The following is a 19,753-nucleotide window of genomic DNA, read 5'->3' as shown; positions in this document are numbered from 1 at the left end:
TCTTTTGAAGCACAAAAGTTTTTTAATTTTGATGAAATCTGATTTATAATTGCTTTTCTTTTTTTGCTTGTGTTTTGGTATCATATTTAAGAAACTGTTGGCCAAATCCAGGGTTATGAAGGTTAAAATTCTTTATAAGAATTTTATAGTTTGGCTCTTACATTTAGGTCTTTGATCCATTTTGAGTTTTTTGAACATAGTATGCAGTAAGGGTTCAAGTTCATTCTTTTGCATGTTGACTATCTAGTCTCTTTATACCATTTGTTGGAGAGGCTCTTCTTTTCCCCCTGAATGGTTTTTGGCACTTTTGTTAACTATTAGTTGGCCCTAGAGGTATGAATTTATTTCTGGATTCTCAGTTCTATTGATTTATATGCCTGTAGCACACTGTTTTGATTACTTTTCCTTTGTAGTAAGTTTTGAAGTCGAAAAGTATGAGTCCTCCAATTATATTTTTCTTTTTCAAGATTGTTTGGATATTCTAGGTCCCTTGTAATTCCATGTGTTTTGAAATCAACTGGTCAATTTCTACAAAGAAACCCTCTAAGAGACTGCATTGATCAATTTGAGGATTATTGCCATCTTAACTATATTAAATCTTTCGACTTGTGAACATGGAATGTCTTTCCATTCATTTAGACCTTTTAAAATTTCTTTCAACAACGCTTTGTAGTTTTCAGAGTTAGAGTTGGTAATTTCTTTTGTTTAATTTATTTCTAAGTATTTTTTTTTCCTTTTGATGCTTTCGTGAATGGAATTGTTTACTTAATTTCATCTTTTGGATTGTTCATTTTAAATGTATAGTAATAGATTTTTTTGTACATTGATTTTGTATTCTGTAATGCTACTAAATTCATTTATTAGCTCTAATTACTTTATTTCTTAGGATTGTCTATGTACAAATTCATATAATCCATGATAGAAATATTAAACTACTTTTCCAATCTGGCTGCTTTTATTCAGTTTTTGCTTTTTTTTGCTCTGGCTAAAACCTCCAATGCAATGTTGAATATAGTGGTGAAAGTGGCCATCTTTGTCTATTTCCTGATCTTAATGGGAAAGCATCAGTCTTTTACCACTAAGTGTATTATTAGCTGTGTGTTTTCCTTAGGTGCTCTTTATTAGGCTGATGAAATTCCTTTCTATTCCTAGGGTAGTAATAATGTATGTCATTTATATATCATCCATTTAAGTCATGTAATTGAAATTATTTGTATAATTAAAAAGTGCTATAATGTATTTGCCCATAGCCATGAGAAATGGTAATAAAAATGTACTCCACATAGTGTATCAATGTGGTCTTTTTGGTGTACAGTGCTTGATGAAAACAGTGAATGAGACTAGCACAAAGCGGTACACCTAGATGGTAATATTTAAATGTAAGAACTCGACAACTAAGATAGTTAAAAAACATAGTCAATTTAACTATATAATATAGCTCTTATTTTTTTATTATTTTTTTAATATAGCTCTTTTAAATAAAGTATCTTAAAGTAATTTTTTGAAAGCATGGATTCCCCCAACCTTTTTGTAGGGAAAAGCATTAATTCCCATTTGACTTTCTATAAATAAGAACTATGTCTTATACATGTTGTAATTACTGAAGTTTAGTGTTAAAATTGAGCCTTTATTTTTAATTAATCTATATTGCTAAGTTACAATTATTTTGCTTATTAATATATGTTTTTTAATTTACAGGAAAACATCTTTATGTATGGAGGCAGAATTGAAACAAATGATGGCAATGTCACAGACGAATTATGGGTTTTTAACATACATAGTCAGTCATGGAGTACAAAAACTCCTACTGTTCTTGGACATGGTCAGCAGTATGCTGTGGAGGGACATTCAGCACACATTATGGAGTTGGATAGTAGAGATGTTGTCATGATCATAATATTTGGATATTCTGCAATATATGGTTATACAAGCAGCATACAGGAATACCATATCTGTGAGTTACTTTGAAAATGTAACTATATACTCTTTATTAGTTGAGAATATTTTTATCTTTAATAAAATCTTATGAGTTTAGCCAAATGGTGAGTTCTTTGAATCAGAATTATGAACTAAGAGTTAATAATTTTTAATATAAATCTTTTGATTTTGTATTAGGTTTTGTCCTTTAATATTTAAATTTATCTTCTTAGCTAAAAGTGGGGAAATGTTACATACCAGTTATGCATTTTTCAGGAATTGAGAATATTTAAAAATATGAGAAATTCCAACAGATGGTGCTATTTCTTTGAATTTTACTTATGAGCCAGGAGCTAAAACTAACCCAGTTTCTTTACTATGCATTCCATGATTTCAGGATTTTCAGTTTTCAGGGTTCTATTTCTAATCTTACTGCAATATCTCTATATATGTATTATTCTTTTAAAGTAAGCTTCCTGAAGATAGTATGTTTACTTTTATAAGAGATTATTATCTGGTGCATGAAGGTGACCGAGACAATCTATATGTGACTTTTGTACTATAGTCTTAAATACTTGTCTTTGTTTTCTGATACTTAATTTTATTTTGAATCTTAGGACATTTTCAAACACAAGATTTTTTTAAGAATTTGTCTAAAATGCCATATGGTCCCTATTTAGATTGAAGACTATATTCCATTTCTGGATCTGGCCAGTATTATGAACTTTTGTGTATAGACAGCTATATCCAACTATTTAGAGTCCTTGTGTAGTCTTACTGAGGAATCTCACTTGCAGAGCAACAAGAGAGTCCTTGATGTGCTCAGAAGACTCCCTTTCTAAAAATACTCCTCCTTTCCCCCTGCAGTCCTTTCAAGTGATCAGTTTGCTTTTTGAAATCCCCACTGCAGCTGAGTGGGTACTGGGATATGTGTCCTTCTCCTTTCTTATTGCCATTTTACACTGTTTCCAGTCCTTCCTCCTTCAAAGCACTCAATCTTAGATCATCAGACTGTGTTACCTATTACTTCCTATTACTTCTTCACTCTTCTGCTGCTCCTCAGATCACTGTCCTTTATTCCTTGAAAAATACAGCTTCTGGTTTACTAACATTCCATCTGACATAATACATTACGATACAATATATTGGCTAAATATTTTTCTGATTTCAGTATCCACTTAAATACTTCTTCTAATACTTGGACTCTCATTTTTTTTTTTTTTTTAAGTCTCTCAGAGATTTTGTTTTCCATTCAGTTTGAGTCACTCTCTCCCATTGTCATACTCTTGACCTTGTGTACCTCAGTGAATCCCGTCATTTCCATTTCAGGTATCTTACTCTTGGAGTGCCACTGCTCCTTCCAGCTTATTTCTTCTAGTACCCCAACCTGTCCATTCTCCAGCCTTACTAGAGCTGTTAGTCCAATGAACCTCCTATCAATTTTTCTCTGTCACTCCCTTATCTGTACTTCTAACCTTACCCAACTTGAAGTTCATAATCACCAGTCTTTCCTCTAAGTCTCCTAAATTGACCATTTCATACATTTCCCTCTCTTCAAATTTCCAGCACTTCTTCCCCATGATTACTCTCAGCCATCAGTGGCCTTAACTTTTTATTTTACTAGGCAAACGGAACATATCTAAAGAGAACAACTGCTGATGGGAACATTTTGGAGTGTTATGGTTAATAAGCAATGCTGTGCTGAATGAACTACTATGTACACATATTATTGCTGTCACAGACTTGTGGCATTGAAGCAAATGTGGCTGTCATTGCATTTTTTAGATGGGCCCAAGAGTTGTTTAAGCAACAGTTACAAGTCTTCTATGTAGAAAGATTGTTTTGTTTTTTGATTTTGTTATTAATTTTTGGTTTTATTACGGTGTTCAGGGAATGTTGTAGGTATTATTTCTACTTTTTGTAATTGAGATTTTCTTTGTGGGCTAATCTTCATATTTTATAGATACTTAAAAAGGAGGTAAATCTTGTATCAAGGTATGGCATTTGAAATATAAATATACACACACGCACACACACATACACAACTATCATGTCTACTTCATTGATCTGTTTAGATATTCTTTTCTTTCCTTACTTTCTTTTGTACTTTATTGGTCATGCTCTGAAAACTGAATTAAAGTTAAAAATGTTAGTTTATTTTTGCCTATTTCTCCTTATATATTCTGGAATTTATACTTTATGAAAGTTGCTATTATGGATATTCATAACTGCCATATCTTTAATTGCAAGTTGTACTTTTAAAATTTTTTTTTTAAAGATTTTATTTATTTATTCATGAGAGAGACACACAGAGAGAGGCAGAGACACAGGCAGAGGGAGAAGCAGGCTCCATGCAGGGAGCCAGACGTGAGACTCGATCCCGGGTCTCCAGGATCACGCCCTGGGCCAAAGGCAGACAGACGCACATCCACTGAGCCACCCAGGTGTCCCTCAAGTTGTACTTTTTTTTTTTTGTACTTTTTAATATTACAAATTGCTTTGCTTGCTTAATGTTTTTGACTTGATTTCTACCTTGTCTGATATTAATATTATGGCTTTTGCTTTTTGTGGGAAGGAGTTCAATATTTTCCTGGTATACTTTTGCCCTTCCCTTCCTTCATTGTTAACCTTTCAGAATTGCTTTAAGTATATCTCTTGTGTACAAGAAATAGTTGGATTTTGCTTCATGATTCCATCTGGTTTTTGTATACTTTGTGTCACTCTGTTGTCTTCCTGTTTTTAATTATGGTTCTTATGTTTAGGGAGAGTGAAGCCTTCCCCCCCCCCTATTTTTTTTGTGGGAAGGAGCATGGTAATTTTTGAGATCTGCTACCATTAGGCTTCTTCCACATTCCTGTTTCTCATCTTCTTTTCTGCATTCTTGTGGCTTCTTCTGTGTGACTCTCTTAGGTTCACTTGCTTTTTGCATATTCACACCTTACTTGTAGCTTGGAGTTTTTTTTTTTTTTTTAATTTCTAGTTTCTTTGGATATTTAATTTTCTTTTTCTTTCCTATTACCTTTATGTTTTCCTTATTGTTTTATATGTCTTTTCTGAGGAAAATGGGAACATTCAGAATTAAACTATCACCAAGCTTGTAATTGAACCAGAGGATATGACTTTTGAAGTTTTAAAAAACAGAGTCTAAAGTTAACCAATACTTTTACTCTTTGATCAACATTCAATGTACAGGCTACTGATTTTTACTGCTTTAATTCATCTTGTTTTGTTTTAGTAAATTTGACTGTACTATCAATATTTTATACTAAGAGTCACAGTTGTTTCTGTAAAGGGCCGTATAGTAAATATTTTAGGTTTTGTGGGCCATATGGTCTTTGTCACAGCTAGTCAACTCTGCTGTTATAACATGAAAGCATCCACAGGTAATACATACACAAATGAGCATGGCTTTATTCCAGATTGGGCTCCCCTTGGTCTTAGATTGTTTGCTTCTTGGGCCTAGCAACCCTGGTCCAAATTCAATTAAAATTTTGGCATGCAGTTTTTTTGGGACCTTATATGTAGGGTGAATTCATACCCAAAGTGGCACAATGTTTAGTCTATAACCAAAAGTTTCCAAGGGAAGCTTTTCTTTCCTTGCATACAGAGCCAGGGCATTTTCTGTCAACTGCTAGAGAGCAGATTAAAAAATTTTTTTTCATGGGGGATATAACCTTGACTTTATGTAGAAGTTCTCTGATTCAATACTTCCATGGGCTCACCTTCAGTATTGACCATTAAAACCAAATTTCTAGGTTACCTGATTAGTATACATCTTCCCTACTCTGCCTCCCTACTGAATATACAGTTTACAGTTCACAGAATACATTACTCTTTTCATACTTCCCTTAATTGAACAATAGTTTCATTCAATTATGAGACATGGTGGTGATTATGCTTTCCAGGGATGGCTAGGAAGGCACATCAGATTTATTCTAATCTCTGAATGGTAAATATTGATACAGGTTGATTACTGATAAATTCATTTTCTGGTAGGTTTTTGTTTTCATTTGGAGTAATTTGATTATATAATTTCAATCGTAGTTTTTTTTTCTTTTAAGATTTTATTTATTTACTCATGAGAGACACAAAGAGAGGCAGAGACATAGGTAGAGGGAGAGAAGCAGGCTCCCTGTGGGGAGTGTGATGTGGGACTGGATCCCAGGACCCTGGGATCATGATCTGAGCCAAAGGCAGATGCTCAACCACTGAGCTACCCAGCTGCCCCTCAAGTTAAAATTTTAACTATTTGTTAGAGTTCTTTCAATTTATTCTATTAAAAAAATACTAATTATAAATAAATTTATCTACAAGGTATTTTTGGTTTGACTTCATTAATTGCACTACTTGTCAGGCATACTTATAAATATAGTATAAGATAGATATGGGAGGAATATATAGGTTATGAGCTTTATAAGAATAATAGATGAATTATGAGCAGTTTTAAAATTCTGTGAATTAAGTACAAAGTAGAACTCATCAACTTTTCTGTAAAATCATATCTTAATAAGATTATTACTTTATTTACTCCTATGCATTTTGAATTCACTGCTTATGAACATAGGTATAAAAAATAATCTAAGTACTTTTACTTTGAAAAGTACTTACAAATAAAAGAATACAAAAAAGTGGGTAAATATAGTTTAAAGATGTTAGAATAATTAAGTTCTATATATCATAGAAAAGTATTTCTTTAGGGAATGATATTATATTGAGTAGTGCTGCTTTGAACATATGTAATAGGATAATTTATCATCTTAGTTATAAGTGATTACTTATTTCCACAGAGTTTTTATATATATTTATTTACTTACTTTTTCCTGTTCTTAGTGGGAATTATTATACTGTGATAGTTTAGGCTCTTTTTTCCTGACTAATTTTAATGGCATCAGGTACCCAAATACAGGTTGGTTTTACTTTGACCATCCTTACATGTTTAAAACTTCTAGACAACTAAGGAAAAAAATGTTTTTGTATTAAAGAAGGGACTATCTCTTTAACCAGCATTGTGGTGAGGATAACTGAAAAGAAGGCTGACATTCATTAAGCAGAGTAATTCATGAAAACAGGGTATTTTGCTAGATGATAATTCACTCAGAAATATACCTTAACGGATATTGATCTCATCATTATGTAGAAATTTAAAAAACAGAAAAAACTCCCAGTTAACATACTTCAGAATGGCCCTTATTCAACTTTTCATAATATTGCAAAGGATTATAAGGTATTTCTTGTTCTGCATTTAGTACAATGACTCTTCTTTGAGATTTTTGTAATATAATTTAGAACAAAGTGACCATTTAGTTAACTTACCTTTAATTATTTTAATTGGAGAATTACAGATTAGCATTAAAAAATCGAGGATACTAGAGAATATTTTTTTTTTTTTTTAGAGAATATTTTTTAACTGCTGAGATTGTAGGTCTTGCCATTGCTATTTTATGAATTTTAGTTTTGTTGAACTAAGGAGCTCCAACCATTGGGTTGACTTTGTAGCTTATAAAAGCACATTTTGGTTCTGCTTGGTTTCACCCAGATGCAATAATGCATATGAGCAAATGATGAATCAGGTATGTTCCCTTACCTTTGCAGAACTTATTTTGAGCAGGATGATACAGACAATAAAAAATAAATATAATAGGTATGCATGCTATATGATATGTTAGAAGATAGTAAATTTTATAAAAATAGAGCAAGGTAAGAGGATTGATAGATAGTACTTAGGGTGGGAAGTGGTTACAAAATAGGAAGGAGAGTGTAGATCTCATTGAAAAGATGAGTTTTGAGCAGAGAGTTGAAGGATGTAAAAGAGTTTGCTACATCAATATCCGGGGGAAGGGTGTTCCCTGGAAGTGGGAGCAGCTGTGTCAAGGCAAGAACATCCTAAGCATGTTTAAGGAACAGTACGAAGTCTGGAGAAGAGAGTATGGAAAGTAAAAATGAATAGATAAGGTTAGACAAGTAATAAGGAAGTAAGATCATTAGGTTTTTGTGTTGCTTTTGTTTTTTTTACTGAGTTAAAAATGGAGAGACATTGCAAGATTTTGGGTAGAGTGATGACATCAATTCTGAAATGCAACATTTTGTCTGTGTTGCAAATAAACTCTAGGAAGGAAAGAGCAGAAGCAAGGAGGCCAGTTCAGGAGTTGTTACAGTAGGACAGTGAGGTTGGTAATATTGGAGATGATGAGAATTAGTTTCTCATCAACATCTATATGTTTTTAAAGTAGAACCAATAGTATTTGCTGAGGGTTTGCATGTGGAGTCTGAGATAAAAGAGAGGAGTCAAAGATGATTCCAAGGTTTTTGGTCTGAGCAGTTGGACAGATGAAGTTGCTATACTGAACGTAGAGGATTCTGAAGCAGGTTTAAAGTGAAGGTGGTTTGAAGGTCAGGAGTTTAGTTTGGATATGTTGTATGTGAGATATCCACTAGACCATAAAGTTGACTAGACATGTACATTTGGGAATGCTTAGGATGTAGATGGCATTTACAGCCCTGAGACTGGATCAAATCACTAAGGAAATGGGTATAGATAAAAAGAAGAAAAGGGTTGGGCTTCATGGCGTTCCATAAGTAGGAGAAGATGATGAACAAGGAAGAGTAATGTTGTGAACTAGGAGCTAAGTGAAGAAAGATGATTAAACAGAAAAGTAGTCTATCATGCCAGATGCTGCTCTGCTGATGGCTCAAGGAAAATGATTTTTAAAAACATTTTTAGAGAGAGAGAACATGTGTGTGCACGCTCGCACATGCACACACACACACGAGTGGGGACAGGGGATGGGCAGAAAGAGAGAGAGTGAGAGAATCTTAGGCCTCACACCAAGTGTGAGTCCATCATGGGGCTTGATCTCACGACCCTGAGATCATGACCTGAGCTGAAATCAAGATGCTTAATTGACTGAGCCACCCAGGCACCTCTCAAGGAATATGATTTCTAAGGATTGGACATTGAATTTAGTACTGTGCAAGTGACTGGTTATGTTGGCAAGAATACTTTTTATGTAGTGGGGAAGGGTAGAAAAAGCCTGATGATTGGATTTTAGAGGGAGCAAGAGCAGAATTAGAAACAATAGGCAAATTCAACACTTTTAAGAAAATTCACTTGTAAAGTGGAGCAAAGAAGGTAGCAGTAGTTGGCAGGAAATACAGGATCTTTTTAAACTTGGATTTTTCCCAGAAGCAGACCATTAAACAATGATTCAGGAAAAAGAATTTTATTTAGGAAAATGCTGGTAATGCTATTCGAGGAGTTAAGAAATAATGCCAGCGTGAGAAGGCGACCATAATAGGATCCACTAATAAAACCAGCCACCACAGGAGTAATGGAGCTTAATGACCCAGGCTTCAAATTAACACTTCATCTTTGAAATCTCTTCTTTAACTTTTAAAGTTCTTGTTAGTTGATGAATCCTGTGGACAATGTCTTTAAAATCAATCCATTGTTTAGCTGAAGATATGTTTCATTCATTGTTGTGTGATTTCTGTGGAAATGTGTGTAGATGTATAAGAACAATATTTGGTAAAATGGCTTATGTGGGACACACATCAGTAGATCTGGCAGGGAATTATCCACGAGGGTGCCCTAGAGTACAACTTCTACAAAGTGACGGAGGGATGTCAGGTGCTTAGCAGTGACAGAAATTGAATTTCATGTGCAGAATTATTGGAACAATCAGGACATAACGAAGAGATCAGCTTGCAGTAAAGGCTCGCTAACCTTTTGTTTAATTAAGAAAGTAAAGGTGGCCTTCATAATTGTATAATGGTGAAAAGATTTATTAATCCAGAGCTACATTTGCTGCATTTTTCATTTTTTAGAAGTGGCTTAATTTTCCTCTAACTTCCTCTATTTGTTTATAAATGAATATGACACATATACTGCTTTTAATGAGTATTCTTCTTGTACTTTTTCTTCTTCTACAAAATTAATTTTAGAGTATGCAACTTCAGTATGCCTCTCTGAATGTGTACTTTTTAGTAAAGTACCCTGTAGTAAATGCTTGATAAATATCTGCATGTATGTAGAGGGTTCTGAGCACATATTCTTTAAAAGTTGAATCTATATATTTCCTTAGTGTTGTTTAAAGTACATTAGCCAAGTGTTAAAAATTGTAGACTATACATGTTATTCTCTTTCTAGTGGTGACTCAAAGTATTGTGCTTGATATTCTCCATGTGTCTCTTTATTTACCATTTCTGTCCTGCTCCTGTGCCCTCTATCTTTCATTGGGGCACCCACTGTAGATCAGAGGGTGGAAGAGGAGTGAGGCTGAGGTGTTTGATTTCCCCAATACCCTGCCTGCGGGGTCATCTTGGGTTAGGTGGGTTGCCCTACTGAAGGCTGGACTGTCAGGAGTCTTTGTCTATACAGCTACTCTCTAAGAGTTCTGGAAACCACTCCCTCCTCTTGCTTTTTTTGGACTAAAAGATAGTAAAGACTTCCTGTTTTGTTAGTTCCAGGATATTGCCCTGGTCATAGTTTTGAAAATAGTTTTTTTATTAGACTCCTTATAATTGCTCATTTTTAGTATATCATCTGTTTCCTCTCAAGACCCTGGTGATTGCAGCTGCTATTTGTTCTTTAGAGATTTAAATAATCCTTGATACGTATTTAGGCATTAGGATCCTGGAGGGTGGGAGAAAGAGATGTTTTATAAGAGGACTTCATCCTTTATTAGTGGAGAAAAATTTCAGCAGAAGTGTAAACCTTTTAGAATAGCATGGAGGTAGGTCCTTTGGTCCATTTCTACTACTGTTATTGAATAAAAATTTTATTACTGTATGGTCCTTTGTAGCATTTTATTTTCTCTTAATGTTAGAGATTGTTGTATTTATTTAACATTTTAAGAGCATTAGCTAGCTATTCTGGTTTTGCAATAAGCAGCACTTTTACTTGCTTACAGCTTGCTTTCCATTTATTTTATTGTTTATTTATTTAAAAAAGATTATTTGAGAGAGAGAGAATATTGCGAGCTGGGGGAGGAAGAGGGTGAGAGGCAAGCAGATTCTACACTGAGTGCAGAACCAGACACAGGGCTCAGTCCCAGAATCCTCAGATCATGACCTGAGCTGAAACCAAGAGTTGGATGCTCAACCGATTGAGCCAGCTTTTTGTTTATTTTTTAAAATAACCACTTGTTGGTTTATAATTATGTTTACTCAGACTCAACTTTATTTGGTTATTAAGTCATCAATCTAAAAGTAACGATGTCTTACTAGCAAAAGCACCCCCAAAAGCATATTTGGTAAGAGATGTTACATGAAAAAACATAACCATTTAATGTAGTCCTTTAAGTTTTCTCTTTATAATCATATTCATTAAAAAAATTGCTAGATTAAAAAAAAAAAAGTTTCTGCCTCTCCACTATTCTAAAATGTAGAATTTCTTACGGATTTGTTTCTAAAAATAGCTTTTTATTACATGTATGCTTATAGAGCATATTGTTTATTTTGTTTTGAGTTTTATAAACAGGAAGTAATATTTTACACTGCTGTATTACCAAGATTCATCTATGCTATGTATTATTGTACTTAATGTCTTTGCATTACTGTGCTTCATTATATGACTCTACCACAATTCCTTTATCCATTCTCCTCTGTTCATGAGCTTTTGGGTTGGGTACTTGCTTAAATTCTTCCACAGCGGCAATTTTGAGGCATCTTGATAAAAATATTATATTTTAAAAGGTAAGGAAAAATATCCGTAGGATTCTCAGGCAGAAAGAAAATGTTTTACAGGGTAAGAGATTAGCTTAGTATTGGATTTCTCAAAAGCAACATATAAATCAAGGCAACTAAGGAGCAAATTTTTCAAGAAACTCAAAGAAGTATAGGTTAAGGGTTTTGTATCTTGCCAAACTGTCCTTCAGGTGTCAAGGTTATTGAAAAAACAGTTTGAACATGGAAAAACTCAGGTAATTCTGTGTATCTGTGTCCTTACCTGGGAAATCTAGTAGAGCAGAAATATACGGACTTTTTTGAAAAGTATAGATAGTAAATAACTTAGGCTTTTAGGCCACATAGCCATTATTGTCTTTACTCAGTTCTGCTGTGGAGTCTGTATAAATGCAGTGTATAAAATACATAAATGAATGAGTGTGGCTGTGTTCCAATAAAACTTGATTTACAGAAACAGTTGGTGGGCTGGAATTGGCCTGTGGACTGTAATTTGTCAACCCCTTTCCTAGAGAATAAGCTTCATCTAACAAAGAGATGAATGAGAACACTTCAGGTAAAAGAGTGGTGGGTGGGGTATGTGTATTTAATTTTAGAGCTAAGACTAAAACAAGGGTACAGATGTCAGTAGACGACTAGTGTGCAGATATCATGTGTTCCTTCCAAGTAGAAAGAATGCAACTAAAAATGAGAGGAGGATGAGAGAAAGGGGGATAACAGAAAAAGAGCCTGGATTCTTACATAAGTAATTGATAGGAGTCAAAGGATGCTATTTAACTCTTGGTATACCATAAAGGCCAATTGTAGTTTTTTGAGCAGGCTTAACATTATGTGAAGACTGTTATTTTGTAAATCTCATTGTTTCCTAGAAGTCTTCCAAAGGACAAAGAGAACATTTACTTACTTAAAAAATATAGAATATTCTATCTGCAATTACGGTTGGATCTATTGGATGTTTTTAAAAATCTAAGCTATAATGTAGGATCTTAGTGTTTATTTTTATTATGTTTTAAAACACTTGCTATTTCATCGTCCTAGAAATTAATTCATTGCTCATCAGTTGTTACCAGCAAAGGCTAAAAAATATATATATATATAAAAAACAAGAAAACAAGTTACTTAGGAGGGTGATGCCAGAACAAAATATATGGTCACTTTCACGTTTCTTATTGCAGTGCCCAGAGTATATTATTACATTTAAAGAAGGCATAAGAGAAAACTTGGAGGGACCATCATTGTAGCCTGCTCTTAGCTTTTTTTGAACACACTAATTAAATTCAGTGAGATAGGAGTTGTGATTCAAATGTCAGAAAAAGTAGAATTCAGGCACCTCAGAGCATTGTATGAGTTAAGAGTACCTTATTATATTAAAAACCACAGTTCACCATAAAGATATATCTATTCACCAAATAATCCAACAACCAGCTATTTAAAACAAACTACAGACAATGCGAAGATACAGATAGCAGCAATGTCTTTACAGAGCAGTTCAAGCATTACTCTGTACGTGACAAGACAGAAAGTAAGAAAAGGTAAAAATATCTGAACAACATAATCAAGCAATGTTAAGAATATATATATGAACACAATCTGGTTATGGACAATGTTCTTGTGGACTTCTCAAGTATGCATGGAAAATTCACAAAAAGTGACTAGATTATATACTAGGGTATAAAGAAAATATCAGTAGATTCCCCCAAACTGGAAATATTAAATAAAACCTTTCCAATAGGTGAAAGGGTAGATACAAGTTTAAGTTAAAAATTGCTGAAAAATAATGACAGTAGAAGCAATACGTATAAGAAGATTAGTTTAAAACAGTTATCAGAGGAATATTTATAGCATTAAATAACTGTATTAATATGAGTGAAAATAGTTGAACCACATTCCCAACTCAAAAGCAAGAAATAGAACAAACTGTACAGATACCCAGAATTGCTAGGGAGCAAATAATAGAAATAGCATCTGAAATTATTGATGTAAGAACAGAAAGACAATAAATCAACTTAATAGATTTTATTTCTTTTAAAAAATATTAAAATAGATAAGCCACTAGCTAGCTCATTTAATCAAGAAATAAGGGAGGAACCACAGATACACAAAATAAAATATGTTAAGGGGAGAATAATATTGGCAAATCGGAAATTTTTAAAAAAAAATGAGACTACTTTGTACATCTATGAAAATAAATTTGAAAATTTAGAAGAAATAGATAATTTATTAGAAAATAAGAGTTTTCTGAAATTGAACCCAGTGGAGATAGAAAGTTTATATAGGTGAATTTCCATAGGAAAAGAAGAGAAAGCACCAGGCATAGATGATATTATAGGTTAACTTTAGCAATGCTTGTAAATTCTTTTAGAGAATAAAAGTGGAAGGAACACTTACAAATTTATTTTAGAAAGCAAGTATAACATTGCCACTTAAATTTGATATAGTTATCTCAGAAATAGGACATTGTAGACCTGTGTGATTTAAAATGAGTTAAAATGTTTTCTCTTAAATATTACCACAAAAATCTTAAATAAAATGAACAAATTTCAACATACACCAAAAGAGTATACCATGATCAAGTGGGATATTTAACTAGGATTCCAAGGATGGTTCAATATTAAGAAGTACATTAATAAAATTAACTATATTTGTATATCTAGGGAGACCATGCTAGAAAAAGCCCATTCCTAATTAAAACTCTTAAAAAATTGGAGTGGATTTTTAAAAAAGATTTTTATTTATTTATTCATGAGAATACACAGAGAGGAGAGAGAGAGAGAGAGAGAGAGAGGCAGAGACACAGGCAGAGGGAGAAGCAGGCTCCATGCAGGGAGCCCGATGTGGGACTCAATCCTGGATCTCCAGGATCAGGCCCTGGGCTGAAGGCGGTGCTAAACTGCTGAGCCACCTGGGCTGCCCAAGGATTTTTGAACACAATAAATGTATCTGTGTCAATCCCAAAGCCAGCATCTTTTTTTTTTTTTTTTAAATGTTTATTTATTTATGGTAGTCACAGAGAGAGAAAGAGAGAGGCAGAGACACAGGCAGAGGGAGAAGCAGGCTCCATGCACCGGGAGCCCGACGTGGGATTCGATCCCGGGTCTCCAGGATCGCGCCCTGGGCCAAAGGTAGGCGCCAAACCCCTGCGCCACCCAGGGATCCCACCAAAGCCAGCATCTTAAATGAGGAATTAGGCATTTGTGTGAAGGTTAAGATAAAAACAAAGATGCTCATAATCTTCATTACTATTTAACATTTTTCTGAAGGTAGTAGAGGAAACCAGTAGAGCAACAGGAATTTGATAAGGAGAACTTAAACTATTTGCAGGTGATAAAGAATTCCTGGAAAGCCTTACACAATAAGAGGACTAACTGAAACAATAAAACAATAAAAAAATTCAACAAGATAACAGGCTATAAAATTAATATGCAAAAAGGGTGCCTGGGTGATGCAGTCAAACATCCAACTGTTGGTTTCGGCTAGGTTGTGATCTTAGGGTGAGATTGAGCCCCACACTGGGCTCTGCTCAGGGCGGAGTCTGCTTAAAAGACTCTGCCTCTCCCCCCTCAAATGAATAAATCTTAAAATTAATATGCAAAAATAAAAATCCTTTCTGTATACAGTAGGCAATTGGAAGACCTAAGGAAGAGAAAAACACATTTAGGATAGCTACAAATGAAGCTAAATCACTTAGGTGTAAGTCTAACAAGTGTTCAAATCTGCTTAAAGGAAACTATAAACTATTGCTGAAAGTCAGAAAAAAGCCACCTAAATATGTAATAAAAATACATATCAATTCCATTCTAGGAATTTATTCTTCAGTTATATCTTTGGAATACAGAAACAGATTTTTTTTTTTTTTGCTATGGAGAAAGTTATTGTAACATTATTTGGAAACTGCTTCAGTTGCAAACATAAGAGAGTGGTGGATAAAATATGGTACATCCATATTAGTGGAGTACTATGCAGTTGTAGAAAAGAATGAAGAACTCTTTGAAATCATATGCAGTGATTTACAGGATACATTAAGTGACCAACTGCAAAATAGCATATATAACATACTACTGCTTGTGTAAGAAAGTAGAGGAAAAGAGAAGATATTCTTATGCCTACTTATATGAGCAGAAATGAACACTGTAAGGATAAACTAGAAGATAGTGATGTTGGTTACTTTTATAAAAGAGGGTAAAGAATGGTGTGGAAAGGACAGGAAATGAAACTGTATTTCTCTTAAACATTAGTTTTGGCTTTCAGAAGCGTATTGATTATCTACATGTAAAAAAATCAAGGAAGAAAATGCTAGAACAACGCAAATGGAAACAAACTCAAACCATGTTTCAAATGAATAACACAAATCACACCGAAGAAGGAAAAAATAACTAATACATATGCCTTTTTAACATGGTATTTGGTTGCATGTCCACAGTCTAGATGTGGATGGGAAGAACTGCAAACAAATTGTTTAGGTTTGTTTTTTGAAGGTTTTGGTGAAGCACTTCTACATTATTTTGGATTTATTGACAGAATGAAAAGAGTAAATTGTTGTTGGGGGCTAAAATTCTCAACATGGAAGACAGGAGACACAAATATGAAATGGGGAAGGCAAGAAAGAATCTTGCCCGGTGGATTGGAATTGGCAGTATCAGTGTGAGCCTGTGGTTACAGAGGTAGGTAGGTAGGTGGACAGAGAAGTAGGCAGGCCCATAGTTACAGGTGTAGATTCTTTTGAAAGGGCCTAGGAGCTAAGACACTCTAGTAGTATTGAGCACAATGACCCCCCATATTCCCAGATCTAGTTTCTAATAACATTCCCAGAAGGGAAAGCAAGGCTTCTTGGAGAAAAGGCTGATTCTAGGTAGGGCTGTGGCAGGAAAAGTAAGGATGAACCTGGTATTTCTGGTTATATCAAATTAAGGAAGTGTTCAAGAAAATGACGGGTCTTGTCAAAACAGATGAATGGCTTGAAGAGGGTTCCTTTGGTAAAATCTGGGGTACTCAGCATTAAAATAATTTAGGATAGTAGTAAATTATAAACTTGAAACAACAGGAATCCATGAGCTTACACTGATAATGGGCAGACTGAGATACAAATAGGGGAGGGGGGAACCATTTTCTTACACAGAATGCTAACTGGCATTGCTGGAGTTGAAAAAAAATCATGATTTTGCAATAACTGTAGTAATTGCAATTGGTTTGGGAAAGAATCATCAATAGGTGTTAACTTGAGCAGCCCTGGTGGCTCAGCGGTTAGAGCGCCTCCTTCGGTCCAGGGCGTGATCCTGCAGACCCGGGATCGAGTCCCACATCGGGCTCCCTGCGTGGAGCCTGCTTCTCCCTCTGCCTGTGTCTCTGCCTCTCTCTCTCTCTGTGTCTCTCATGAATAAATAAATAAAATCTTTAAAAAAAATAGGTGTTAACTTTATGGAGGTGGGGACAAATTTTTGATGAGATATGCATGCTATTTAAATGTCTTTCCCACAGATTGTTTACAGGATGCAGGGAAAAATAGTACCTTGTCTGAGTGATCAAAATTCACATCACAGACCATGGGAAATTGTACAATGTGTGCCTCTGGATATGATAGCTGCTGAGAGAAACATCACTTATATAGCAGGGTTTAGCAAACTTTATCTGTGCAGGTTCAGACAGTAAATATTTTGGGCTTTGTAGATTATACAGTTTCTGTTTCATCCACTCAGTTCTGCCATTGAAATTTGAAAGCACGCCATAGATAATAATGTAAATGAAAAATATGCCTGTGTGCCAATAAATATTTATTAACAAAAATGAGCCGCCAGCTAGATTTGGCCTATGGGACAGTTTTCCTACCCAGTATTCTGAGTGGGACTGCAAACCTAAATCTAATCCTTAAGCAGTATCAGACAAACCTCAGGTGAGGAATCTGTTGTTTAAAAAGGCAAAGAGTTGGGCGCCTGGGTGGCTTTGTTAATAAAATGTTTGCCTTTGGCTGAGGTCATGATCTCAGGATCCTGGGATCAAGCCCTGAGTCTGAGTTTGGCTCTCTGCTCAGCAGGGAGTCTGCTTCTCCCTCTCCCTCTGTGCTCTCTCTCTCTCTCTTACTTTCTCTCAAATGAATAAATAAAAAAAAAAGGCAAAGAACTTTATTCTTCAAAAATGTCAATGTCGGGGTGCCTGGATGGCTCAGTCAGTTAAGTGTCTGACTCTTGGTTTTGGCTCAGGATGTGATCTTGAGTTTGTGGGATTGAGCCATGAGTGGGGTTCCTCACTCAGTAGGGAGTTGGCTGGAGATTCTCTCTCTCCCTCTGTCCCTACTGTGCTCTCTCTTTCTCTCTCTAAATAAATAAATCTTAAAAAAAAGTCAATGTCATGGGAAACAAAGACTGAAATTGTTCCCGATAAAAAGAGGCTTAAGAAACATGACAACTGAATATAATAGGTGATCTCTGACTGTATCTCTATGCTGGATGAAAAAATGCTATGAAGGACATTAGTGGCTCTTTACAAACTAAAATATTTGTGTGTATTAAAGCATTCTGTAAATGTTAAATTTCTTGACATGAATAGCTGCAATATGATTAGGTAAAGAAAGAGCCTTTGTTCTTAAAATATACACCATGATATATAGGGATAAGAGAAATGATGTATACAGTTATTTTGCTTGTGTGTGCCCACATTTGTGTGTGTGTGAGAGGGAGAGGGAAAGAGTGGGAGAGAGAGAGAAGGAGAAATAATAAAATGGAACAAAGTATTAACAGTTAATCTGAGAAGTGGGTATATAGGAATTCTTTGACTATTCTTGCAACTCATTTGTACTGTTGAAATAATTTCCAAATAAAATGCTAAAAATAGATTACAGGAAGTGGATGTATGTTTTTTTATATTCGTTTGTATAGGATATATGTTTGAGCTGAAGATTATAAAGAATTCCTGTGAACTTCCTCTGGCTGTAAAGGAAACATCAGTTTGTCCTTTCTTCTGTACTTAGAATTATGGCTTTCAGGGAATCTGTAAATCTCAGAGGGGACTTATGTGGATGGTTTTACTAACTTGGACCATAAAACTATTCTGAGTTAGTCCTGAGGGAAATTTATTTCACTTTAGGTTAGCAATACCTCATAAACTTTCTAAGAATCTCAATGTGAATCTCAAGGTTAGTATAATATTAATGTTTTGCTTTCGTATTTTTCATGGTTTTAGAATTTGGAAGGTGTAGTTGGGAAGCCAGTATTAATGCCATTATATCTTAACTTTTTTCCTTTTGATTTAAAAACCATTAGATATGATATTTTTAGGGAGTTTTTTTCCCCCCTCTGTAAGTGTAGTGATATGTCATGTAACTTTCTCTTCAGTTTTTAACATCATGTGTTTTTCAAAATTTGGTGGTGGATTTCAAGTGTAAATTGGACAATGGTTTCAGCAAATTAATGTCTGAAAATATAGATCTATAGAACAGATGTAGGTGGTGGAAATTAGGAATTTTTAATAGAGGAAATCTTCCCGTTAAAAAAATTCTATCTTAGGAATCATAAAACACATACTTTTACCATCCTAAGTTAGGCTTGGCATTTGATACAGAATTTCATTTGTGAAGAACTTCTCAGAACTAATTAGGTAAAGTGAAGCAGTTTCAATGTAATAAGTAAAATATTGCTTTAATAAATTGTTCAGTCTGTGTGACAAAGGCTGCTGTTCAGATTATATATGTTTTTCTATTTTCTAAATGTTTCAGAAAATATCACATGAAAAGGCTTACGTTTTGGTGAGTGAAATTATTATAAAACTTTATAAGCTATATGAATATTATATATTTAAAAATATGTATTGGTGACATTAAAAAATTTCACTATATATATACTCAGGATTCAGAAAATTCTGGTCTTTCTCTGTTTTAACATTCTTTCATTGATGGAGATCTTAATCCCTTACAAGGCAGCCACTGCATTTTTGTATGTATTTTTAAAATTCTATTTATGTTTATTTAAAAAAATTATTTTTTCTATTTCTGTTCAGAAGAAATATGCACTTCTTGTAAATTTGTACTTGATTTTTCATGACTATATAGAAGTGTACAAGTACAAAGTAACTCACACTTCACACTCACATATTGGCCTTACAAAAATTCTGAGATCTTATTTTCGACATGCGTTCTATTCATTGTTTTTTTTTACTTTAAAAATTT

General features: G+C 34.3%; 1 protein-coding gene across 3 annotated transcripts in view; it reads left to right on the top strand.

Moving 5' to 3' along the window:
- ATRNL1 (attractin like 1) overlaps positions 1–19,753 on the top strand; it is a 784,866-nt gene that overhangs the window by 58,124 nt on the left and 706,989 nt on the right. For all 3 annotated transcript variants that reach the window (XM_072805187.1, XM_072805188.1, XM_072805189.1), the window contains exon 8: positions 1,699–1,954. In XM_072805187.1, coding sequence (XP_072661288.1) covers positions 1,699–1,954 — 256 coding nt within the window. The remainder of the gene's footprint in view (positions 1–1,698; positions 1,955–19,753) is intronic.

The sequence above is a fragment of the Canis lupus genome, chromosome 29 (genome assembly GCF_048164855.1).
Source record: "Canis lupus baileyi chromosome 29, mCanLup2.hap1, whole genome shotgun sequence".
NCBI classification, from domain to species: domain Eukaryota; kingdom Metazoa; phylum Chordata; class Mammalia; order Carnivora; family Canidae; genus Canis; species Canis lupus.
Note: the sequence above shows the minus strand (reverse complement) of the source record. Positions and strands in the feature narration are given on the sequence as shown.